The 27,604-nt window shown below is 40.2% G+C and overlaps 1 protein-coding gene and 1 long non-coding RNA gene across 6 annotated transcripts in view; one reads left to right on the forward strand and one right to left on the reverse strand.

The window, feature by feature from the left end:
* Nucleotides 1-13,610, reverse strand: part of LOC137204634 (uncharacterized) — a 269,332-nt gene extending 255,722 nt beyond the window's left edge. Inside the window, exon 1 of the long non-coding RNA XR_010933762.1 lies at nucleotides 13,524-13,610. This is a non-coding gene — a long non-coding RNA (uncharacterized lncRNA). The remainder of the gene's footprint in view (nucleotides 1-13,523) is intronic.
* Nucleotides 589-27,604, forward strand: part of LAMA4 (laminin subunit alpha 4) — a 152,159-nt gene continuing 125,143 nt past the window's right edge. For 4 of the 5 annotated variants that reach the window (XM_067702317.1, XM_067702320.1, XM_067702319.1 and 1 more), the window contains exons 1-2: nucleotides 589-748; nucleotides 854-1,200. In XM_067702317.1, the coding sequence (XP_067558418.1) occupies nucleotides 1,006-1,200 (195 nt within the window). In that variant the 5' untranslated portion in view covers nucleotides 589-748; nucleotides 854-1,005. Of the gene's footprint in view, nucleotides 1,201-27,604 lie in introns of all 5 variants that reach the window. The other variant, XM_067702318.1, reaches the window with a different exon arrangement.

Below are 27,604 nucleotides of genomic sequence, written 5' to 3' on the forward strand. Positions count from 1 at the left end.
TGCAAGCCTTGTTCCGGGCCCCTTACAAAGCACCTCTTTAGGACGAAAACAAGATGTTCTTTGTAAATAAAAGTTCATGCATTTGAGTAATGAAGTCATTTTCCAGTGCTGCAGTGAAAGATATTCTTCTCCCGAGCCCTCTGGGTGAGGACTGTCAGGGGGAAGAGCGTGGCCAGCCAGTCTCCAGGGAAGGTATGAGCACAAAGAGTGCAGCAGCCTGTCTCTAGAAAATGAGAAACACTGCCCAAGAAAGGGGGTGCCCTCCCCCTCTGCGATCTGAGAGCATCCACCTCCGGCTCCAGCCCAGGAATCCCTTTTCCACCCACTTTACTGCAAACTATCAGGGCCACATAAAAGATGTACATAAATATAGACAAGACATCCGGCACCTTGGCTAAATAAATAAGAGATGTGAGGAAGCAATCACAAAAGCTGAATATTCATCTGGGGCCCTTGGAGGGGCTCCAAACTGAGAGGGGGGGGGAGGCCGCCAGGAAAGGCCCGGCCACGGTGTCTGAAAGACCAGCTTGGAGGGGGAGGGCCTGGAAGTGAAGGTAAAAAGGGAGTGGTGAAAATGGGTGTGGGAAGGAAGCCAGGACAGCGCAGCCCTCAATCCCGACCGCCAGGGAAAGGAGGTGGCCGGCGCTCGCGGGGCTCGCCCCAAACGCATCCGCCTCTTGATGCTGAGCTTTAAGCTCCATCCATCTGTACATTCTGCAGCGAGAGCCTCTGGGGAGAGAGAGAGAAAGTGAGAGAGAGAAACGGAGAGGGAAGACAGAAAGAGGAGAGAGAGAGAGAAGGGGGGGTGGAGCAGGCTCTGGCTTACTCTCTCACTCTTCCTTTTTCTACTAAGTTGCTCCCTGGGCTGCCTTGAGTTCCCACATCTGGATACTGCAGACGCACAGAAGGTAAAATAAGTGAGGCACCGCTGCACCACAGGGGGGACCGGCGAGGACCAACAGTGGCCGAGCCCCTGGAAGAGCCCTGTCGGATGTCAGCGGAGAGATGGCTTTGAGCTCTGCCTGGTACGCAGTCCTGCCCCTGTGGCTCCTCTGGGGCGCCGCCTGCTCCCGCGCCGCGTCTGAGGACGACAGCGCTTCTCCTTTTGACATTGAAGGGAGCTCAGCGTTCGGCCAACTAGACCCGCCTGAGACCATCGAGGCCCGCGTGGCTCCCGGAAGCCTGCCGCCTGCTGCCAAGGTACAGTGCCCCTGCCATTGTCACCCTGCTGGGGCACCTGTGCCCCGTATTGTGTGTGTCACACTTGTGTCCCCCTCTCTCCCCACCCCCTTTCCCTTCCCCACCCGCCTTATGAGTTTCACCTGGACGGGTCAGTTCAGAAACTTGAAATAAAGAGTTTTACTTTGTACGTTGGATTTGGACTTTGTGATTTGAGAGCTGAGGCTTTGGAACACATCCCTGTTCAAACTGGTAAAAGGGCATGTGTCCTGCATACTCTGAGTTAGTAGGCTAGACTCTCAGCTGGGGCTGCAGTAGCACGTCAGTGACTTTCCGCCGCTTGTTATGTCCCAATAGAGTCATTTTTGTCAAGCCACACCACTTAATGTGTGTGCCCTGTCACTGGCTTCCTGCTCCTCTGTGATGTTAGGACAGTGGGAACAATACTGCAGGACTAATCTTTTTGTCACAAATTAAACAGAAGGTCCTCTGCAAGAGGGGAGGGTGAAGAGTGGGTGAGGGCACTAAAGAAGCTGTTAGGAAACTGCAGAGCAGATACCTTAAATAGACACAAGCCATTATATTCCAGAAACAAGAAGTCATGATGAAAGTCAAGCCCCATCCCAAATGTAAAAATGATGAAGATATGCTACTGATGATATGCTTATTCAAAGAGCTGCTGTTTGAATCCCTTGCAAAAGCGTTTATGTTAAAAGCATAACCAAAGTGTAGAAACTGGGTAAAAGTGGATGAATCCAGAGTAAGTGATTTAAGAACCCCCTGAGCCGAGACGGACAACAGCATGTCCAGGGCGTGGGAGATGCTAAATAGGAGGAAAATGAAGTCACCTAAGTTCATGGGAAAGGAAAGAGCAGTTGACCTAACAACACACACATGCACACACACACACACACACACGCACATGCACACACACACACACACACCCATAGCTATGATTATAGCAACTATAGAACCAAAGCAGTTATGTGGATTGATACATTTCTAATGCCACTGATGCATTTCTAGTGCCATTTCTAACAGCACTGAAGTCTGGATTATTGCCATTAGTCCTACTAATTGTTAGTATAACCATAGTTATTAAACTACTGATAAGATAATATGCATGAAGATGGTCCTTCTCCAGGAGTGAGCCCTACCCACACCCCAAAATGAGGGGAGGATGGGTAGGGCCAGAGCATACCAACTCCCATTGTGGTGTGAAATGTAATCCCCATGAGAAAGAGGGGCACGCCTTCTGCTCAACTTTGTACTCAGACATGGGGAGAAGCCAGACCAGGAGACACTCCACACAATGAGAAGGCTTCACTTCTCTACAGGCTTGGAATCAACCCCCCAGGAAGCATTATCTCCACCTGTTGCTTTGAGTGGAAAGTTCCAGAATGAAATGCTTAAGAGTAGGATTGCCAGATAGAATACAGGACACCCAATTAAATTTAAATTTCAGATAAACAACAAATAGATTTTGGTTATGTCTCAAATATTTCATGGGATGTGTTTATAATAAAATTTTTTTCACTGTTTATCTGAAATTCAGTTTATCTAGGCATCCTATCTTTTTACCTGCTAATTCTAAAAAGACAGGCACACATAACTTTTTGTAACTCTCATCTCACAAAACGGAAGAAAATAATTATTTGATTTTTTAGGGAAACTTAAATTTATTGCTGAAACCCTGAGCAACTGCTTATATACTCGTATGTTCAGTGAAATAATATGAAGGCAGCACAGCAGAGGGTTTTAGATTGCAGGCTTTGCAGTCTGATGGTCCCAAGTTCAAATTTCAGCTTGCCTGCTCCTTACCTTGGGCAAACTACAGATGCCCAACTTGCAGATAAAGAAACTGAGACTTAGATAAGTTATTGATGTCTACTTCATATTTCATACAGTTACTGTGATGAAATTAGATAAAATACATAGAGGACTTAACACAGTGACTAACATGTATAAATGCTTAATATATCCTACGTGTTGTCTTTATTATTATTATAAAAAATACATGGCTAGTTGGATTAAAAGAAACCCTTATTTGGGAATATTTCTCAGAACTTTATTTTTATGGTGCTATTTTACTTAATATTGCTTGTCTGTATCCTTCCAATCAAAAAGAATGTCATGTAGTGTGTTAAATTTGTAATACTGTCAGAGACTAATAGGTCCAGAATGCCCGTTGAGTCTTCTGGTTTAGGGAAACAGAAAGAATCTATTAGTCATTCCGGAGGGTCATATGATGTAGAAAGGGTGGGATTGGGGTAATTATGTTCCCACTGCATAGTTTCACATAATGCCCTCCAGTCAGCCTGCAGTCCCACAGCGATTCCAACGCCCCACCATTCGGGTTTCCCATGCTTTTTATAGCCAGTAAGGAGACCTGAAAGCAAATACATTCTGGAGATTTAATAACATGGTACAACCACTCCACTGAATTGGTTCAGGAGGTTATATTTCATCTGTAGAGAAAAAGAGAACATGGACTCATACAAGATATTATTCGCCGGCGTTTGGAGAGGTGGATGGAAGGATATTCTAAAAATACATTCATTTTATTTGAATCGGATATATATATAAATGGTCATTCCTCAATTCTCCTTCAAAGGGAAGAAAGAAAACTAGTAAAGCAAGCATGGAGCAGTGGGAGGTGCTAGGCTGACGGCCTTCCTAAGGCTCTCCCACGCCCCTCCATAGCAGGACTGGCATCCTCTCCACCCTCAGCACAGACTAGGGCATACTGGTGCACAGTGTGGGTTAGGAGAACAAATACATTCAACATGCACTGAATAAAAGGATGGGAAGCATGGGCTGACCAAGAAGGAACGCCCCTCCTTTCCTTCTAAAATAAGCACAAGCTCCTCCAGGATGCAGAGAATTTGAAAACAGGAGCACCATGGGTGCTAGTTGGTAGGATTTTCCTACTATCTGCTTTTTTACAAGCAGATAATTTACTGAGTCCATTATTTCTGAGTATATGGTGAGAACAATGATTCTCAGCAGGTGGGGGTGGACAAAGGGGAAACTAGGTAGTGTCAAAAAGTGTATTTAGTATCCTAATATTCCACATTTAAGAAAAGAAAGACTTAATTTTATTATACACATTATAGCAAGTGAAACTAGGCAAAAGTCTTCTTGGCCAATACGGAGATGCAGAAGAATGGGAGGGGACGCAGGGATGGAGATGGGAACAGTCCCCCAGGAGAGGGTATCAGAGTGTCCTTAGGAAGAGTGACATTCTTGTTTATCAAAAAGAAGCAGGAGTTAAACAAGGTCAAGAACACAAGTTAGAGGTTGATTAAAAGAAACCCTTAGTTGGGAATATTTCTCAGAACTTTATTTTATGGTGCTATTTTACTTAATATTGCCATATCCCTATTGTCTATATCCTTCGTGGCTGGAAAGAAGCCACCCAGAGACTCAGAGAGGAGTGGGGACTTTGCTGGAAGGGCAAAGCGGGAGGTGGTGGAAGGCGACGGTGCTGTTACTGCCTTTGGTAGATTATTGAGAAAATAAGGGAAATAATTGACAATACTGAGCAAACTTCCCTGAGAGGGGAAACCAGGAGTTTATCTCCTGATAACCTGATTGGATTTTGCAGTTGCTGTTCTTAGCTTCCCTCCAAGAAGATTCGTGCCCCATGAACCACAAATGTACCTCACACTAGACAAACTTGCTTGCTAAGAAAAAAAAAAGCAATATGAACTAGACTAATTTTGCGGGACTTTTCTTCTAGACACCCTTCATGGTTGATCTGTGATCCCATGCTCCAACACGTAGTTAGGTGCCCTGCCACTAAAGGATTGTAGTATGTTTATTAAAAGACAGCTCAGATCCCTTTCACTATCTGCTTTCCGTTGCCTTATCTTGCTCCCTTACTTTGAGAAAGGCTTTGTAGAACAACATCAAGACTTCCAGTCACTGGCCTAAGGCCATCATTCTATACCGCTGTTCAACAGAGCAGTTGGTAATTTAACACCCACACCCCACCCCCAGCCTGGCATGCAGTCATTATTTCACTCACTTAATACCATCCAAAGAGCAGGTTTGGAGACCTACCATGTACACAGTAATAAAGCAGGCACCAGGCGGGACAGAAAGAAGGCAGAGTCACATCCCTACCCTCAAGGAGTAAGCAATCTAAGACAGAAAAATATACACGTAGCCACTATATAAAGCAGAATGAATTTATGTTCTGTAAGAGCAGCTATCAGCTAAGTGCCATGGGGCTACTGTGGAAAAAGTATTACTCCTGGGCTAGGCCAGTAGGGCACAGCCACTTACTCACCAAACACCAAAGAAAGTTCCTGGGAAACATTATTTTAGAAGGACTGGAATACAGTAATGGTAATAATAATAATAGCGTGGCTTATCGATGACACTCATTGAGTATTTACCACGTGCCAGACACTGGTCTAAGCACTTTCCATGAGTTATTTCCTTTAACCCTCATAACAATTCAGTGGGATTGGCGTACTTATTATCTCATTTTGCAAACGTGGAAACTGAGGCACAAAGCATTTGCCCAGGCAACCTGCCTGGTAAGTGGCCCAGCTAGGAAGGAGTTTATGAAAGTAATTCAACTGTGCAAGAATATCTAGAAAAATGTGGTGAGGTAAATATAACTATCTGTAGGAACAATTTTAGTCAAAGTTTGATAATTTCTTAAAGTGAAGATATATAAAATACCATTCAAAGATCATTTATGCAGTGCTTGCTAGATGAGTAGCATAAATTACATGGCCTATCTTACAGAATTTATTATAAAACCGCTGGAAAACAGAATTCCATTTGCTGTAATACCAGAGCTCTCAGATTTAACCAGAAGAAATGGTTTTTTTTAATTGTGGTAAAATATACACAAAATTTATTATTTTAACCATTTTTCAGTGGTATTAGGTAATTCACCATTCATCATCATCCATCGCCACCCATCACCATCACTACCATCATCTCCAACACTTTCATCTTCCCAAACTCAAATTCAATACACATTAAACAATAATTCCTGTTAGCCTTTCCCCAGGCCCTGGCAACCACTATTCTACTCTCCGTTTCTATGAATCTGACTACTCTAGGTATCTCATATAAGTGGAATCTACAGTGTTTGTCATTTTGTGCCTGGCTTATTGCACTTAACATAACGTGGTCAAGGTTCATCTATGTTGTAGCATTTGCCCAAATTTCATTCCCTTTTAAGGCTGAATAATATTCTACTGTATGTAATATCACATTTTATTTATCCATTTGTCTGTTGATGGACATTGAGTTATTTCTACCTTTTGGCTACCATGAATAGTGCTGCTATGAACATTGGTCTACAATTATCCATCAGAGTCCCTGCTTTCAGTCCTTTTGAGTATATACCTAGAGGTGGAATTGCTGATCCTATGGAACAGAGACAGTTTTAAAACTCAGATTTTTACGGAGGCCGAGCAAAAAATAACTGGGCAGGGAAAGGAACACATCCTGTGAGTGGTGGGGCCCAAGCAACAGCAGAGGACGGGATGCCTCTTCCAGAGGGCACCCACCTCTCTGTGTTGCCAGGCCTTCTGTTTTTTTACAAGAAGACAGAATCTGGATTCTTAAGTGAAATTGCTGACTCAGTTTTTTTAATGCCCTGTGGGAAGCACATCTGAGGACTGTTTATTTGCAGTCCTCTGCTTTAGGACATTTGAAATTCACCTTTCATCAAAGGCACAATGTGGGCATCTAGCCAGACAGATGTGCTATGAATCCAGCTCCCCTACTTTCTAGCTGTTTGACTTTAGGCAAATTAGTGCATTTTTCAGAGGCTCCGTCTGTTTGATTTTAAAATGAATACAAATGTATTTTCTTTGCAAGATATTTGTGAAATTTAAGTGAAATTATGTGTATAAGCTGGCTAACTCAGTCTGCCCTCATTCTCTCTTCTCTCCCTCCCTCCTCACCCTTTTTCTTCCATTATCTGCTTTTATCTACCTGCGAGTTCAGATTTGTAGTATCAGTCTATTTTCATCTAAATTTTTGCTTATTCTGTAAATTTGATTACTTTCAACTTTTGCTTACAAATTTGCTGATTATCCAACACTGGACAAGAAGGAGACTAGTTTAACTATTAAAATAATTGTATCCCTAATGGTTCTTTAAACATAACCTTTCCCCAGAAATAGGATAATCTGAGCAGTTAAGAGAAATGAATGAGTTTTCCCAAATACCCAAAAAACTAAACAAAAAACCCAGCATATTTGCTATGACAAGGACTATAACCTCTTTTTTTTCCCTTTCACAATTAAATTCTAAAATCTGACTTGTCATAGATTCTTGAAGCATATAATGCCAAAAACACTCCTCTCCTTTAGGGTTTTTCCTTGCTCAAAGTAACCACATAAATATAATGATGGCCAGACATAGTTATGAGACATTTGATTGGTTAGAAACCATTAAAATCAGATTGCCAGTACATGCTTTGAGTTCCAAAACTTAGCATTTCCAAACAATTACTTTCGTGTTTTCTAAAGCAAATAATCTGCTACTTGACTGAGATATAGTGACCACATAGAAGAATATTTAAATATCTACTCCAGCATTTGCCAAAAAGCAGCATTCTTTTTTCAATTGCTTTTCTTTTTGCTCCTAGTGTGGTAAAGTTAAATTCTGGGAAATGGTTTACTAAAGGGAAGTTTAACCACAGATGTTTGTAATTCCAACTTAAGTTTCCCATCAAAGTCTTAATGAAATTCAGCTGCCAGGCAGTCAGCTCTGAATCTGAGTCTTTTTATCATGAGAAACTTGGGGAAAACAGCATTCTGAGGCTGACTGGTAGTGGGAAACTGTCCATATTCAAGCCCAAATCCTCTACATAACGGAAAAAAAAAATACACGAAGAAACAAATTCTCTTAAAAAAAAAAAAAAGGCGTGGGGGTGGTCAAATGTACTTTAAGTAACATGTAATACAGCCCTCTTTTCACTTCCAGGAATTTCTTAGTTTGTGTGTTGTGTTTTGCTGGAGGCTAGAGATCTAGTGTTTACCTAAAAGGAGTAAAGTATCAATGTTTATGACTCCATGAGAACCAATGAGTTGGAGAAATTCCATAACATTAACAGCTGCATTAACCCAAGCCCCTTGGAGACTAGAGCAGTGATCCATGCTGCATACTACAGCTAAAAGGATGCTTGAGCACAGTGCAGATTCTGTATATTAATATTTATTTTGAAATTATGCCTTCCATTACATGGAGTGGCATGATTACTTTAAAGGAAATCAAGATGTCTAGAGATCAAAGATGTCTTCACTAAAACTCACCTTGGACGTGACTGTTACATGCAACACTGTTGTCTGTTTACAAAGTGAACTGCAACATGGCACACTGCACTGAGCAGCTCTGTAAAGCCAAATGTCGACCCAAAGGAATGCATAATATAGACACAAGCAGAAGGCAAGATAAATGTCTAAAAAGCCTTGTACCGTGGGATGCCAGGGCTGTAGAACCATCTAGAATCACTGCAAGAGCCAGAGCACAAGTTCAGGGTTTAAAATCATGGCTGGCTGCTTCTTCCACACAGAATTATTCCACAGTGCCTTTCAAGGTTCACAGCCACAGTGTGTATGTTTCCCTTTGATGATCAGTGATATAATCTGACAAGCTAAGTGTGCCCTAAGTGTAACCTCTCTTCCTGCCGATATGCCATGAGTCCTAGGAGCAGCAGAGCAGTTCTGTCATCTGTGATTCTGTTAATCCCCAGGTCACAGGTGAGGTGCTAAATGCCTGTTACTTGGAGACTGAACTGAGTCTGAATGCCTGGAGATGGGCCAGTGTTTCTTTGTGGTGAATGAATAACTGCCTCATTCTATATTGTTCCCTTGGAATTGCTGTCTGTCGTGATCAATGCCAGCAGACACCCTGAAATTCCTCTCATCAGGGACAAGCCCTGAAGCCTCTATTGCAGCACAGAATTCAGCATAGAGGAGACGTGTTTGAATGCGGAGCCAGTGGGTGGTTATTATTGGATGTATAACTCTATTGGACCTTGCACTGGGAACCATAAAATCAAAGGGATCATAGGATGTTAGATCTAGAAAGAGAGTTGAGAGATTCAAACCCTCTCATTTTGTAGGTAAGGAAGCTGGGTTTCAGAGGGGTTGGGGTGCTTCACTCAAGGACACAAAGTTCATTAGCAGCAGTGCCAGGAACTATGTCTTCTGACTTCCAGCCTTATTTTCTTTCAAATTATTTCAATCAACTGAATCATCCTTAGCTTTAGAACTGGGGATCATTAAGTAAAATATATTTTTTTAATAAAATATATATATGTATACACACAGATATATATATATACACAGATATATCTTTAAGAGAAGAATTGTTTACTTCTAATATACTATCACTTTACTCTTCATTGTTTCTAGTTAACCTTAAGTTGAATTATCAGTAGGAGAGTCTCCCAGAATTGAGTGGAGTGGGAAAAGCACTGAACCATGAGTCTGGAACTAACTATTCTTGTTCATGGCCATGCCACTAACAGCCAGATTACCCTTACCAGTTAAAGGAACCTGGGTAAATCCCTTCACCTCCTGGGACAGCTTGAAAAGAACAAAACAAAATCAAGGTTACTTCAAGCAACCAAGTTCTATAACTGGCTAATAAATAGATCAAATTATAAACTACTTAAAGGGGAGCTGACCTAAGGAACGGAATCACTCAGAGTCACAGCTGCTGTCCTAGTTAGAACCCCAAGATTTAGTATCCAGAACCTGAGGGAAACACAGGGTCCTGATCTGGTTAAGAGGGTTGGGTGGGGATGGTTTAAGAGTCCTTTTTCCTGCTTCCTTCAGGGTCAGAGCTGAGAATGGTTTGCAGGACAGAGCACTGGCCCAGCCACTGACAGGAGCCTTTCCAAGATGACACGCCCAGGAGGTTTCCCAGCCAGCATCCGGTGCAGACACCTAAGTGTGTCCAATGAATATTAATGGTCTCCCATGCCAGGGTTCCTGCTGCCATCTGCCCTCTCCAGACCCTTCAGGGTGACCCTAAGCATGAAGCTCCACATGGAAAAACAAGAAGGATGACAATGGATGAGATAAGGGACATGGGGACTTGTGTCCCTGAGTCTTCTAAAACTTAAATGACATGTGACAGAGGGTCCAGAGAGGAGAATGTCTTTTCACTCTGCACAAAAGGAAGGAAGAGCCAGTGAGGGATTATTAATTCACTGTAAACATCAACTGAAATCACTGCATTATAGTAGACACAATAATGCCACCAACTAAGCCTTCATGACAAGGTAAAGAGGAAGCTTAATTTGATAGCCTGCTCTAGATTGAGCAGAATGCAACATTTGGAAGCAAATATCTTAAAGGACCTTTCTGGAAGTCAGAATCGCCAGTGTGTGAGGGAGCCTGCCCTGGGGGTGTGAATGACTGTGGGGAGGAGGGGTCGAAATCGTGGAGGCCCCAAATGTGGCCCAAGGACAGCGGCACCAGCAGCACGTGGACCCGTACTGGGAATGCAGACTCCCAGGTCCCACTCCAGAATCAGCATTTTCACCAGATGCCCAGGTTGTTCACATGCACATTAAAGTATAAGAAGCACTAGTCTCTAAAATGCAGCTGGGCTTAGATTTTAATGGGACTTCAGGAAATTGAGAATCCAGAAAAGGGAAGCATTTTTGACATAATTATAGAGAGGCCTATAAAATAAAACCAAATCATGGCTGCATGAGGCTAGTAAGAGAGCTCATAGGCCCAACGGGGTACTAGCCCCCGGCCTGGAAAGGTGCACTTCAGAATAAAAATCAAGCTTCAAAGAAAATTGCTGCTTCAAGGCATCTGGAGGAGCTGAGAAGGTAACATCACTTCCTGAAACCCTGGCCCGCACGCAGCAGGTGTTCAGGAAGGGAATTTAAAGAAAGACATGAATAATAATAATATTTTTAATGTTTATTAAAATGCTTAGAGGATATCAAACAGACAAAAAAGACAGACATGAAATGATAAGGAAGGTTTCCTACTCCCAGCACACACAGCCTAGAAACAGGACCACTGGAGATCTGTGTCCTTGAGGGGAAGGGAGCAGAGACGGGAAGAATTTACTTGTGGAACCTTCTTGGTAACAGGGCATTGCCAGACTCTTAGGAAATAGTGGGATTATAACGTTCTCTCTTGCTAACAAGGGAAGCTTTCTAATTCAGGACAGTGTGTCTTCGGGGAGTGAGGAGTGTGGTCTCTGGCCTAAACTAGAAAGAAACTTGATAAGAGATATGGAAGAGCTAGCTCCCCGGAATGAGAATTGCCAAGGCTAGCCCTCAAAATGGAACCTCTCTAGAGGGATTGAGATTTCCAGGAAAGTGCTGTTGAGACAGGGTCTCGGCCTCCTCCTGCATCAGCAGAGTCACCTCCATTCTCCTGGCCCCTTCCAGCTCTCCTTGATGCAGCCACAGCCCTGAGAGGGCCCCTTGTTATTCTGTAACAGCCTTACAGGACAGCTGTCACCCTTTTGATTTTAATGCCTAACCACCTGCTTAGCACTAGCTGTGTCCTAGGCATTGTTTGAGGTGCTCTATGTGTATTATTAATTTTGCTCATAAGCTAATGAGGAAGGCACTGCTATTAGCACTATTCTACACTGAGGAAACTGAGTCATCTAGAAGTTGAGTAATTTACCCAAGATCACAGCTTAGGGAATCTGGCTCCAAGCTCTTAATCTCTGTCCTGTAAATGACCCTCTAATGTCTGTTTCTAAATCTCAGAGTGTCTTACAATAGCTCAGCTAACAAGGGTCCCCAGTATCATCCAGCAATGCCAGAGTGGTCTTAGAAGCTGATGAGTCTATTTAAAGAACATTTAAATTAGTGGTATGTTTATACTTTGACTTGTTTTTCAAGTTATAGAGTAAACTCACTCTATCATCTCAATAACAATAGGAGGTTCTTCTTTAGGCATAATAGGAATAAAGATTGACATAATATCTGAATGTATATGTATTTATGTATCTTCAAATATGCTAAGCATTAGTCATTTCAGTGGAATCCTGAGTTTACATTAGGGACCTACAACTTAAAAGAACTTGATAGAAGGCTAAAGAAAGAACTTGAACTGTAGTAAAAGCAGGATCTCAGGGGAAATGATTAGACAAAGTATGTCAATCATAGGAAAACTGAATGAAGTCTTAGAAACTATTTATCTTTAAAAATTTTTCTTTATAAAGGAAAATATGGAAAGAAATGGAGTTTGGCAACTGAAAGGATTCAAGTCAGACCTAAAAGACACATAAGCTGTTAACTTCTTTCCTAGAAATTTTTTTTTAACCTTTGCTTTTCATTGCTTTTGTTATTTTTTTTTAACTTTAATTTTTTTTAACATCTTTATTGGGGTATAATTGCTTTACAATGGTGTGTTAGTTTCTGCTTTATAACAAAGTGAATCAGTTATACATATACATATGTTCCCATATCCCTTCCCTCTTGCGTCTCCCTCCCTACCACCCTCCCTATCCCACCCCTCCAGCCGGTCACAAAGCACCGAGCTCATCTCCCTGTGCTATGCGGCTGCTTCCCACTAGCTATCTACCTTATGTTTGGTAGTGTATATATGTCCATGCCTCTCTCTCACTTTGTCACAGCTCACCCTTCCCCTGAGAAAACCATAATTCAAAAAGAGTCATGTACCGAAATGTTCATTGCAGCTCTATTTACAATAGCCCAGAGATGGAAACAACCTAAGTGCCCATCATCGGATGAATGGATAAAGAAGATGTGGCACATATATACAGTGGAATATTACTCAGTCATAAAAAGAAACGCAATTGAGCTATTTGTAATGAGGCGGATAGACCTAGAGTCTGTCATACAGAGTGAAGTAAGTCAGAAAGAGAAAGACAAACACCGTATGCTAACACATATATATGGAATTTAAGAAAAAAAATGTCATGAAGAAACTAGCGGTAAGACAGGAATAAAGACACAGACCTACTAGAGAACGGACTTTCCTAGAAATTTTCAAGCACTATATAAAACAACATGTCTGAAATAAGTGAGTTATTCATTCAGCTCACAGTGATTAAGAGCTGAGAGGAACCAGGCAAGGCATCAGTGATTCTGTCTGGAACAAACTCAGGTAGCCTCCACCCTGCTGGACCAGGAGGATAGCTCTGCTAGCAGCAGTCACTTGTGGAGTCTGCTGTTAGCCTGGAAGAAAGGAAGGTCCCCCAGATAATCACGCCCAAGAATCTCTACTGCTTCTCCTATCCCTCTAGCTTCAGGTTTTGAAATGTTTTGCTTACTGTCTTAGTTTGCTGAGTCTGCCATAACGTTATACCACAAACTGGGAGATTTAAACAACAGAAATTTATTTTCCTACCTTTCTGGAGGCTAGAAGTCTGGAATCAAGGTGCCATCAGGCTTGGTTTCTGGTGAGAGCTCACTTCCTGGATTGTAGATGGCCGCCTTCCTTCTGAGTCCTCACACGGCCTTTTTCCTGTGCACATGCAGAGAGAGAGAGAGAGAGATCTCATCCTCTTTTATAAAAACACCAGTTCTATCAGATTAAGGCCTTACCCTTACGATCTCACTTAACCTTTACTAGCCCCTTGTAAGCCCTACCTCCAAATACACTCATATTAGGCACAGAACTTCAACATATGAATTGGGATGGGGGAGGGGTGTTAACTGAGTTGGTAACACCTACCAGGGGAAGCATGTAAGCAGTAAGTCTTTTTTTAATTAGGCAAAGTAATGTATAATAGCAAAAGAGAGCTTCTGGTAAAATTAGTAGTGTTATCACTCTGTATTAACCTCAGCCAAAAGCAAAAACAAACACAAAAATTTCATTCATTAGCATTTCATTTTGATTGTACATTTTTATGAATGTGTCACAATTAATTTTTATTAGATATTTTGAAATATGGAGAATAGTACATTCAGCCCTCTATTGCCATCTTGTATTCCTTAGGTGTTCAGGGACACTTGATTGATTACCATTAATGTTTTTATTCTCTTATTTTAAAAAGGTACCTACTACCTCAGCCAAGTTGCTTTGTATGATATAAACAGGAATAGAATCCAGTCAAAGAGATAAAACAAGTAAACAGTAGTGTAATACAACTAAATGTTATCAAAACTCTTGGAGGGTTTAGAAGGAATGTTCACTCCTGGTGGGAAGTTCACAAGTGCATTCATGGAAGAGGTGACATTTGAGTTGAATCCTTAAGATTGAGGAAAATTCAAGCTGAGGCGATAGGATAAGTAAAGTCAAAAGACACAGGGTTCTTCTGGAAAGGGATATAGTCCTAGTTGGTGCTACTGGATAACAGGGAGCCACTGAAGATTTCAGAGCAGAAAAGATGCTCAATGAGAATTCTTCATCAACATTAATCTGGACATGGGCTATTGGATGGAGGATGCAGTAGGCAGCAGAGAGCCTGGAATCGGGGTAACTTATATCATGTACTGGTAATTGTCCAGGAACGAGTAAGAAGGGTCTAGATTTAGATGGTGGCCATGGTCTGGAAGGAAGAAAACAGACGCTGGGGTCATTGCAGAGATTCTATCAGATGACTTGCCCTGTTTTGGAGAGCAAGGATGACAGAGAAGTCAGAGGTGCTGCTGCTGTTTGGAGAAATGTATTACATCGTGGGAAAAAATCTTGGGTTCAAAGACCTTTTAACACAAGACCTACTAAATCAGTGGCTTTCAAGCTGAGGCTTCATGGAAATGCATTGCCTTGGGTATAACTTGGGGTGAGGGAGGCTGAGCAGCAAGAAGTGGGGGCTCTTCTTCCTTCAACCAGTGCATCTTTTTAATCTGTTTTATAGATGAATTCTACATGAGATTTCCCTGGGAAAAAAGGAATTCTCTGCCCTACAGTGTTTGAGAGCCATGGTGCTGGGGGCTTCCGAGTTGATATTCTAAATCATGACAGGTCTCCAAAATATTGCCCAAAATCTCATTCAAATCAGTGCTTCCTAGGCAGTTTCTCAGTGTTACATATACCTGCCTCTGGGCCAGTGCGTATTGCTGATTGCACAGAGCTGCTGGTGTTCTGAGCATCTCTGCTGCGGCTCCAAACACAAGCTAGAAATCACTGAACAACTGGTGCTCTCCTAAGAGATATTTTTATGCTTCCTGTTCCCTGTCTGAGGATATTTTTGGCCCTTTCCTAGGAAATTCCACTTTTGTCTCAGTTATTACCTGGGAGTGCTGAGGAAAAGGCAAAGGAGTTTTGGAAAGTTTTGGAGGGTGGTAGTGGGTTGAACCGATAACCGGTATCTTTCAGTCCTCATAGGAACAGTCAGATGTTTGTATGGTTCTTATTTTTCTAAACCAATGGTTTCATCATTATTAACATCATCTTATCCTAAACCTAAACAGTTACTCACCTGCACTCTGACCTAAAAAGACAGCTCTTAGTCTTACTTTTCCCTCCCTCAACACTGGATTACACCCACCTTTGGTCCTTCATCTCCAAGGGCCAAAATGCTTCCACTATGAGTGTTATGTCTATTAAAAGGGAGGAAATAAACATCTAAAACCATATTTGATTTTTTTTATTTGAATGAGAAAAGTGACACCTTAAGCATTTCACAGTGTCATTAAGGCAAGTTGCCACTTATTTTATTTTGCTTTATGACATATATTCAGAACACTGAGAACTGATCTTCTGATAAATTAGGAAAGCTTCCTATATATCTCAACCCAAGTTTAAAGAGCACAGCTTTCAAAAAGCTCTTGACATTGGACAAATGTTACTTACAACTGAAAAATATTGGAATTTCCAATGACTACTAACTCAGTTGAAAAACAATGTTAATACTTTAAAGCTTCCATGAGGGGATATGGGGATATATGTATACATGTAGCTGATTCACTTTGTTATACAGCAGCAACTAACACAACAATGGAAAGCAATAAAGATGTTTTAAAAAAAAGTACATTTTAAAAAAGTTAAATAAATAAAAATAAAGCTTCCATGATTTACAAGGTATATTCATACATATTTCCACCTTTATTCCTTTCAACTATATTACAAACCAGGCAGGCCACTGGTTATTAATCTAATTTATATAAATGTGGAGATGTTAAATACTTTGCCCAATGTTTCATAGCATGGAACCAGTATGAAACAGCAGGCAGCTTTATAGAATTCTAGACTGTTAGGATGGGAAGAGCCTAGAAAGCATCGTGCCACTAATATCATTGAAAGAGGAGGAAACTGGAGCCAGAAGTTAAGTCACTTCCTCGAGGTCCCACAACAAGTTTCTAGAACTGGAACCAGCCAAGTTTCCTGACTCTTAGAGCAGTCCTCTTGTCCTACTGAATGACAGCATGGATGCCATCATCAGAATAAATAATAGGGGTGAGGAACACCTGGTGATCTGTATGTTGGGATATTAAACAAGTTGGATCAGACAAGAGCATATCCACGTGTACCTTCCTGTTATGACTTATGTCACCATCTGTGCCTTAGTCCTAAATAATTTAACTACTAAAATATTAATTCTCTTGACCTTTTGGTCAGTATATTTATCCCAATTTTGAATTTAATTTATAACCACACTATTCATACCTCTTCTTTCATTTCAAGGATTTTTGCTTTGTCCCCATATGGCTATTGACCCCTTAAATTATGCTTTCAGCACCCATACTTAAAAAGAAAGCTTTCAAGTGCACTAAGATTTCAGAATTTCCGCTTAGAGTTTCCTGATGGTCATATAAAAATAAACAACACATCCTGGATCTTAAAAGGAAGAAAGAAAATAAGATCAATTTCAAAAATGAACAATGACACTTTTGTTTTAAAACAATTGAAGAACAAAGTTTAAAAATTCCCAGACCACATTATGTCTGCTTTTCCCCCTGCACAGTCATCATTCAGGTTTCCACATGACTGTAAGAAACTTCCCTATCATGTAGCAAAACAATTATAACATGAGAAATTAATGAGGAAAATTAAATGTGTGCTGGCACCAAAGTGGTCTACTCTGGCAGTTGTACCCCGTTGTGACTGCCCCAACCTGCTTTAAAACAGTTCTGAGTTTCAGCATCTCCATTTTTATTTGTGGAGCTTTTTCACTGCTGATTTCAAAGTCAAGCCACCCCACTCTTGTAACAGCAAGTTTCTCAAAGGCAATCTACCAATTCCCAGCAGAACTGTAGTTAGTAAAATCCAGGGACTGCACCAGGAGTAGCATCTGCTTAGATGTGCCCTGAGTCTAATAGAGGATAAGAAATAAGGAAGATTTCAGGGGTTGGGGTAGCCCGCTGTGGTCAGCAAAATAAGAAGGTCTTTGGGAGGCAGAACAGTTCTAACCTGCTGCGCACTCAGTGGTTCACTTTCAGAATGGCAGGCACCATCATCCCTTGTTCTCTCCCGTGGTCTTGATGTGAGGAGGATGCTCAGTATGGTGAAAGTAATACCATATTTAAGGAAATATAAATATCTTTGTCAGATCAGAGTAATAATCTTTGGGGGAAAGGATAATACTCTTTGCACTGGGCTTAAAATCTCTGTGTTTTTTTAAAGGGCTGGGCTCTTCCTACTCTCAAACAGTATTGGTGATTATTTTGGCAGGTGAAGCACATTTTCCTTGTGACCTGTGTTTTGGGACCTGCAATATATCAAAATGTTCAGTGGAAATAAGCATTTTGTTGCTTTCTTTTCTGCAGAATATCTTTTTATCTGCTCTTCCATTCAGTTGTTTTGAAAGCTAACAAGTGTTGGACGCTTGTTTTAATTTTAAGACATTATATCATCATCTCAGATTATCTAAACTGTTGTGATTTTCCTTTGATTACGATCTCTCTTTTTGTAATCTGCTAACGTAAGTTCATCTAAAAAATGTGCTTTCTCCTCAAAGTCATAAGTCACCATGGATTTCCTTGGAACATAGTTCATATCGTCTAAGAAATTTACAAACTTTTTTTCTTTATATGCTATTCACTTGTTTTTTAACATATTTATTGAAGTATAATTGCTTTACAATGGGGTGTCAGTTTCTGCTGTACAACAAAGTGAATCAGATATACATATATCCCCATATCTCCTCCCTCTTGCGTCTCCCTCCCACCCTCCCTATTTCACCCCTCTAGGTGGTCACAAAGCACCGAGCTGATCTCCCTGTGCTATGTGGCTGCTTCCCACTAGCTATCTATTTTATATTTGGTAGTGTGTATATGTCAATGACACTCTCTCACTTCATCCCAGCTTACCCTTCCCCCTGCCCGTGTCCTCAAGTCCATTCTCTACGTCTGCATCTTTATTCCTGTCCTGCCAGTAGGTTCTTCAGAACCATTTTTCTTTTTTTTTACATTCCATATATATGGTTAACATACGGTATTTGTTTTTCTCCTTCTGACTTACTTCACTCTGTATGACAGACTCTAGGTCTATCCACCTCGCTACAAATAACTCAATTTCATTCCTTTTTATGGCTGAGTAATATTCCATTGTATATATGTGCCACATCTTCTTTATCCATGCATCTGTCAGTGGACACTTAGGTTGCTTCCATGTCCTGGCTATTGTAAATAGAACTGGAGTGAACATTGTGGTACATGACTCTTTTTGAATTATGGTTTTCTCAGGGTATATGCCCAGTAGTGAGATTGCTGGGTCATATAGTAGTTCTATTTTTGTTTTTTTAAGGAACCTCCATACTGTTCTCCATAGTGACTGTATCAATTTACATTCCCACCAACAGTGAAAGAGGGTTCCCTTTTCTCCACACCCTCTCCAGCGTTTATTGTTTGTAGAGTTTTTGAGGATCACCATTCTGACTGGTGTGAGGTGATACCTCTTCATAATTTTGATCTGCATTTCTCTAATGATTAGTGATATTGAGCATCCTTTCATGTGTTTCTTGGTAATATGTATATCTTCTTTAGAGAAATGTCTATTTAGGTCTTCTGCCCATTTTAGGATTGGGTTGTTTGTTTTTTTGATATGAGCTGCATGAGCTGCTTGCATATTTTGGAGATTAACCCTTTGCCTGTTGCTCCATTTGCAAACAGTTTCTCCCATTCTGAGGGCTGTCTTTTCATCCTGTTTATGGTTTCCTTTGCTGTGCAAAAGCTTTGAAGTTTCATTAGGTCCCATTTGTTTATTTTTGCTTTTATTTCCATTACCGTAGGAGTTGGATCAAAAAGTATCTTGCTGTGATTGATGTCATAGAATGTTCTGCCTATGTTTTCCTCTAAGAGTTTGATAGTGTCTGGCCTTACATTTAGGTCTTTAATCCATTTTGAGTTTATTTTTGTGTATGGTGTTAGAGAGTGTTCTAATTTCATTCTTTTACATGTAGCTGTCCAGTTTTCCCAGCACCACTTGTTGAAGAGGCTGTCTTTTCTCCATTGTATATCTTGCCTCCTTTATCAAAGCTAAGGTGACCACATGTGCGTGGGTTTATCTCTGAGCTTTCTATCTTGTTCCATTGATCTATATTTCTGTTTTTGTGCCAGTACCATACTGTCTTGATTACTGTAGCTTTGTAGTATAGTCTGAAGTCAGGGAGCCTGATTCCTCCAGCTCCGTTTTTCCTTCTCAAGATTGCTTTGGCTATTCCGATGTCTTTTGTGTTTCCATACAAATTGTGAAATTTTTTGTTCTAGTTTTGTGAAAAATGCCATTGGTAGTTTGATATGGATTGCATTGAATCTGTAGATTGCTTTGGGTAGCATAGTCATTTTCACAATGTTGATTCTTCCAATCCAAGAACATGGTATTTCTCTCCATCTGTTTGTATCACCTTAAATTTCTTTCATCAGTGTCTTATAGTTTTCTGAGTACAGGTCTTTTGTCTCCTTAGGTAGGTTTATTCCTAAGTATTTTATTCTTTTTGTTGCAGTGGTAAATGGGAGTGTTTCCTTAATTTCTCTTCTGGATTTTTCATCACTGGTGTATAGGAATGCAAGAGACTTCTGTGCATGAATTTTGTATCCTGCTACTTTACCAAATTCATTGATTAGCTCTAGTAGTTTTCTGGTAGCATCTTTAGGATTCTCTATGTATAGTATCATGTCATCTGCAAACGGTGACAGCTTTACTTCTTTTCTGATTTGGATTCCTTTTATTTCCCTTTCTTCTCTGATTGCTGTGGCTAAAACTTCCAAAACTATGTTGAATAATAGTGGTGAGAGTGGACAACCTTGTCTTTTTCCTTAACTTAGAGGAAATGGTTTCAGTTTTTCACCATTGAGAACGATGTTGGCTGTGGGTTTGTCATATATGGCCTTTATTATGTTGAGGTAAGTTCCCTCTATGCCTACTTTCTGGAGGGTTTTTATCATAAATTGATGTTGAATTTTGTCAAAAGCTTTTCTGCATTTATTGAGATGCTCATATGGTTTTTCTCCTTCAGTTTGTTATTTTGGTTTATCACATTGATTGATTTGCATATACTGAAGAATCCTTGCATTCCTGGGATAAACGCCACTTGATCATGGTGTATGATCCTTTTAATGTGCTGTTGGATTCTGTTTGCTAGTATTTTGTTGAGGATTTTTGTATGTATATTCATCAGTGATATTGGCCTGTAGTTTTCTTTGTGACATATTTGTCTGGTTTTGGTATCAGGGTGATGATGGTGGCCTCGTAGAATGAGTTGGGGAGTGTTCCTCCCTCTGCTATATTTTGGAAGAGTTTGAGAAGGATAGGTGTTAGCTCTTCTGTAAATGTTTGGTAGAATTTGCCTGTGAATCCATCTGGTCCTGGGCTTTTGTTTGTTAGAAGATTTTTAATCACAGTTTCAATTTCAGTGCTTGTGATTGGTCTGTTTATATTTTCTATTTCTTCCTGGTTCAGTCTTGGAAGGTTGTACTTTTCTAAGAATTTTTCCATTTCTTCCAGGTGGTCCATTTTATTGGCATAGAGTTGCTTGCAGTAATCTCTCATGATCCTTTGTATTTCTGCAGTGTCAGTTGTTACCTCTCCTTTTTCATTTCTAATTCTGTTGATTTGAGTCTTCTCCCTTTTTTTCTTGATGAGTCTGGCTAATGGTTTATCAATTTTGTTTATCTTCTCAAAGAACCAGCTTTTAGTTTTATTGATCTTTGCTATTGTTTCCTTCATTTCTTTTTCATTTATTTCTGATTTGATTCTTATGATTTCTTTCCTTCTGCTAACTCTGGGGTTTTCTTTGTTCTTCTTTCTCTAATTGCTTTAGGTGTAAGGTTAGGTTATTTATCTGAGATGTTTCTTGTTTCTTAAGGTAGGATTGTATTGCTATAAGCTTCCCTCTTAGAACTGCTTTTGCTGCATCCCATAGGTTTTGGGACATGATATTTTCATTGTCATTTGTTTCTAGGCATTTTTAAATTTCCTTTTTGATTTCTTTAGTGATCTCTTGGTTATTTAGTAGTGTACTGTTTAGTCTTCATATGTTTGTATTTTTTTACAGACTTTTTCCTGTAATTGATACCTTGTCTCATAGCATTGTGGTCAGAAAAGATACTTGACACTATTTCAATTTTCTTAAATTTACCAAGGCTTGATTTGTGACCCAAGATATGATCTATCCTGGAGAATGTTTCATGAGCACTTGAGAAGAAAGTGTATTCTGTTGTTTCTGGATGGAATGTCCTATAAATATCAATTAAGTCCTTTTTTTAAAAGGAGAAAAAAATGAAAAAGCAGTTGAAGCTTTAAATGAGGGTAGATTTTTGCTCTATTTCAGCTGTTCAGTGACTGGGCTATTGACAGGAGAGTATTAAAAACCAAGTGCACCAGGTTCTTGCTTTAATTATTGATAGATTCTCAGTCAATTCAATCAATCTCGTAGCTACCTAGAGAGCCACACAACCAAGTATTCCTATTACCATTCTTTTGCTCATCTCACTTTGGGTAAAATGCATTAGCAGAATGAATGAGGATAAAAAAAATTCTCTTCTTACAGTTGAATGGCATTATCCCTATGCATAAATTATAACTTGGAAATTATTGTCAATTCCAAACTCCTAACTTTTAAGCCACATGATAGTCCCTTATGGGATCCTGGTGACCACAAAGAACTAATGAGGCTTCTAGGCATATCTAACACTTAGTTCAGGGATTAGGGCATGCCTCCAGTATTATCTACAATATGGGGACAGAGAGTGGTATCTCTGTGTTAGTATACTGTAAGCCAGAATGTTGCTGAAGATGTCACATGAGTTTAATCGCTGATATTAAACTAATCCTTCCAAAAAAGATCACAGAAAGTAGGAAAAAAGTCAGTCCATCTGGTGCCTTTTATTGAAGTAGATTACGGAGCGGGGGGGAGGATGCCTAGTTTGAGCAATAAAACAAAAGGACTATAAGTTTGAGTCTCTCTGCCTTATGGGAAGTGACTAAAAAATGCCCTGTTTTCCAGACTTTAGGCTTCAGCCTTCTCCTTGAAGAAAACCGTGCAAAAATGCCACCTCCTCTGAAGAACCATTCTTGATCCATCCCCCACCCCCATGTTAAAAGTAATTTCCCCTTCCTCTTTACTCTCTCAGCATTTCTCTGTATCTCTCCTATACTATGATTCTTAGCACTTTCTACCATATATTATAGTAATTTACATATGCACCTTAAATGCCCCCACTAAACTCCTGGAGGCCAGCAGTGTCTGTGATTCATCTTCTGATTCCCCAAATTGACTGGCCAAGTGCCTTCAGTATAATACTTGCTCAAGAAAATAGTTCATGCATTCCTTATTTGTTGAATGCCTGCTTTGTGCCACACCCTAAACTGGGCCCTGGGTAAACAGTGCTACATGAAACAGAGAGACAGAATGAATAAATGACCATACCAAATACTGAAAGCCAGAATGGTGCTGATTTTTCTGTTTGTGGCATGTGTCCATTCTGACATAATCCTGTCATATACCTCTGATGAACAAGTCAGCATTCAGCGTGACATCAATAATGAACCATGACATCCCTAGGCTGTTCATTCCAGGAGCTCTGTGCTACGGGCGAGAATGCCTTTTAAGCTAAAAGCTTTGTCTTTCCCACTGTATATGGAAAAATTGACTATGCACTTTCATGGAGAAGGCCTAGCTAAGAAATGTTTATATTGGACCAAGCCCCATCTCTAAATCTGGGCTTGTTGCTGAATGGTATTTTGTTTCCTTGGATCAGGGAAGGGGTCTGGAAACATCTGTAACTAAAGTATTGTTTTAAAAGCAGCACAATTTTTCCCCCTCAAATTACCGATAACAAAATTACTTTAAATCAAACATTCTCAGCCTTCCTCATCCATTTCCTTTCATAAATGTGTATTATTTTGCTGTCATTAAAAACAGCAGTGCAGAGAATAGATCTATAGCACTTAAGGCATTGTCATCTCCTTTGCAGTCATTTTCTTTTCACTTTGTGTACTTTACCTTCACTTTTATAAACATGCTTTAACACAGTAAGTATCTGGATCAAAACAGTAATTTGGGCGCAAAATTTAAAAGCTATAAACAGATAATGTCAGGTTGTAAAGTGATTCTGAAACTACCCTTCAAAATTTTTACTAAAAGGAAAATGTGCAGGTTATTTATGCCATTTATCAACGTAAAATTGAATGAAATAAAGATTTAAATAGTATTTTACCAAAATCACAAAATAAAATTTTAGGGGAGGGAAGTTAGGGAGGAAAATTATAGGAAACAATCCCAAATAACATGAAAAGAATGGAAATTCTGTACCAACTTTGAATCTCATTCATGTTCTAAAAATAATAGAACTTAGGAACAGTTCATGATATTGTAGTTAAAATTTTGTTCATATAGATTTACCACTTGTTGGAAAAGTTTTTCTGTTATTGTTGTTTTAATTAGCTCCCCAAATTGAGGAGCTAAATGTTCAGGATGATAACTCATTTGCGTTGCTTTCTGTAAGCAGTTGGTGTTTGATATATTTGTTTATTTATGAACTGTTTGAAAATGGCCCTGTCATCAGAGACCCTGAACAGACCACCACTCTGAAATACTTCAGTCGTGGCCAGAAGATTCATTCTCCTGAGCCTTTTAGGTGCTTGACACATTGTAGAGATGTAAAATGTTTGTTTAATGAATTCTACTGCTCCCATTTTACAAATAAGAACACTTGGGGTAAGGGCTCACTGTCATTTGCCTCATAAAATTTGTCTTATAAAATATATCAAAATATATCAATATATAAAATATATCAAAACTTACAATCCTAAGTTTTGAACCAGTCACAAACCCTCTGTGGGATCTAGCCTCTCTCAGTGTTGAAGGGCAATGGTGTAAGTTTCATGGCCCAGTCAAAATTGTAGTGATGGTATTTTATTAGTACAATTTATAGGTCATAGTTTTCCTGTTAGGTGGGTCAAGCTGTCATACATTCTGCCCAACCAGACATCTGCTTCTGATTCATAAGGGAAACACCTGCATAACCGCTGCTGTATGTTACACAAAGGGGCATCCTTTCCTAAGGCCCATTGTCAGATCCCTCAAATGAAACAAGAGAGGTGTCAGGGATACAGCTGGATGTCATACAACCGGCTTCTAACAAGAGTTGACTTCTCTAATGAGTAATTACATTATTTGCTTCACAGTCTATTTCTATCTGCACTAAACAGAAACTGCTAAAACTTGAAACACCAGCTATAAATTATTATATTTAAATTACAAACAATTGCCATATGCCAAATCTAGTAATTACAGAGGGCCGAGGGACAAGGTTTCCCATCTCAGCTGAGCCACACAGAGCAAACCTGAGCAAGATTTAAAGTGTTCCCCCCTCACCTGCCCCCACTTCTCCATCCCATCCCACCCCCCTCCCTCACCCTCGTGCCTGGGGAGTGGTAGTCAGAGCTCTGGATGATGATGGCACTCACCCGTGAAATGAGGGCGATGGTACTACTGGAATAACTTTAATGAGATTCTTGATAAATCTGATAACCTTGAGCAGAGTTGACCTTTACCCCAGATAAGCCTGGGAAAGGCAGAAGTGGACAGTGTGGGCCTGTTTGCAGCCCCAGAACAGCCCCCACCATTCTTAACATCACTTTTTTCATCATCATCAAGAAGTGTGGTTTAGTGGAAGGTGCACTAAGGGTGGCATTAACTTGCTCTATGTACGTGACTTTAGGTGAGTCCCTTACTTTTCTCGGTTGCAGTTTTCCAAACTTGAAATAAGAGGTTAGATGAAGGAACAACTAAGATCCTCGGCAGCTCTGGAATCCTGTGATCCTATAATACCAATGTATGTACAGTGCCATACATTCACTACATATTCATTAAGCACCTGCTGTGCAGGGCACTGAGGATACAGTGACAAAACAGATAAATCCAGATTCTGTTCTCTGGAAGCTAAGTCTTCTGAGGAAGAAAGACAATGAACCAGTAACTTCAGGGGTCATTGCTGAGCTGTGTTCCATAAAGGAAGACTTATAGCTTACTGAAAAGCTACCAGTTAAAACAGACACATCCAAAAGGAAGGGAGGAAACTAACAGCTATTGAACCCCTTCTCTACCCTTCCATTGGACTTTAACTGCACAATATTAGTTGATACTCACAACCACTCTAAGAGATAATATGGTGATCACTCCCATTTTTTTCAGAAAGAGAAACTGACACCTAGCGTTAAATAAGCCAGGCCAGGTTACCTAGTAGTAGAACTGGAACTGGAATCAAGACCTCATGCTTTCCACTGCTCCCAGTTGTCTCCAGAGGATGCCACTATAAGGAATTATGGCTCCTGTAAGAAAGACTGTAGTGCACCACATCAATGCACATAGGAGATAAAACAGTGATGTCTAGAAGCTGGTGGTATCCTCAATGGAAGCATATATGGAGAAGAAATTGATTCACTCACTCAACAAATATGTACAAAACTGAATGGCTGCCAGGTATATGGTTGACAAATGGGGACTTGAACATGGATATACATGTGTGCACTTCTTAAAATGGCAAAGAATAGATTTTCAACATATTCTGACAATTTTGGGTGCAAATTCTAAAGAAAAACTACCTAAAGAGATGTGCTACAGAGTGTGGGGCGGAGGTGCGGGGGGAGGATTTGTAAGCTGTTGGAAGAATAAGGGACAAAAAGAGGGACAGAGAGAATACATTCGAAAAGAAAATTTCCCCCTACCTATGAAATGCTCTTAATCTTCTTGATTTAACAATTAACTGACTGCAATTATACTGAGAAACCTATCAAAACTGATACTTGAAAGGGATCCCACCCTTGAATACAAACTCGTTGTCTATTTAGATTCCCTAAAAATATGCTCCATCAACTGAACAGGGGAAATATGTCACTTTTGCCAGATTGTTATAAATTATGAAAGAAGAGTCCAAACATGTGAAGTGCAATCCATCTTTAGATGGTGCAGCTTCAGCCTCCAGATGAATAGAAGTCAAGTCGCTAGCTCTTTTCAGTCCATTACTGGCTACTCCAAACATATTTCTTGTAAGAAGCACTTATATCCATGTTCTTTCCTGACTGTGGCCCCTAATGGACCCACTTAAAAATCTGTTATAACCCTCAAATTAATATTTAGGATGATTACAGCTAAAAAAGACCTTTCCACTTCAACAGAGAATTGTTATCTCCCAAGAGTTGATTAAATGTATATGAAACGTTAAGCTGAGTTCAGGATGTTGGAGGAGATCATGGGTGTGGTTATGGTTTTGCTTGTTTTTAGAGGCTTATGCCTGAGGAAGGCTGAAGAATAGGGCTCTTTAAGGCAAAAAACGTGAAGGAGATGCACTGCTCTCCACCAACAAAGCAAGGAGTGGGGCCACAAGGAAGATGTGATTAAAAAACAGCTGGATATAGATAAACAAGGTCCTACTACATAGCACAGGGAATTATATTTAATACCCTGTAAACCATAATGGAAAAGAATATGAAAAAGCATACATATATGTGTGTGTGTATGTATGTATAACTGAATCGCTTTGCTGTACATCAGAAACACAACATTGTAAATCAACTCTACTTCCAAAACAAAATAACTGGATATAAATAATCCTAAACTTTTAGTCTAGTTCTAGCTCAATATACACAGTCACCGTAATTTCTGGTATCACATTTAATGATTTTCTAACAAAATTTGACTTTGCTTCTGTTTTAGTGTTCAAAACCATACTAATTAGTAAATTAACATTTTTTAATGAGCCTTCAAAGATTTGGTAAAGGCTATTTGATTCTTTGAAAGCGGCCTTGGCCTGGACTGTCTGAGAAAGTCAATCAGATGTCATTTTCTACATCTACTTCAAATGGGGACCATTTGAATCATCCCCAGATAAAGAGCTAGCAGGTCAATTATTTCATACTGCTGCTTGAGTACCTTCTCCTGCCACACCCCTGGGAATGAGGGTGTGTTGCTTACTCTCCACTTGCCCACTTATATTCCCCCCAGACCCTAGCTGTGCCTGCCTACCCACCTTGCTCTGCCTCCAGAGGCAGACCCCTGAAGACTCCTCACTCAGGCTCCCCTGCTGAGTCAGAAAGGAGAG

This window comes from Pseudorca crassidens, chromosome 13, assembly GCF_039906515.1.
Source record: "Pseudorca crassidens isolate mPseCra1 chromosome 13, mPseCra1.hap1, whole genome shotgun sequence".
Taxonomy (NCBI): Eukaryota; Metazoa; Chordata; class Mammalia; order Artiodactyla; family Delphinidae; genus Pseudorca; species Pseudorca crassidens.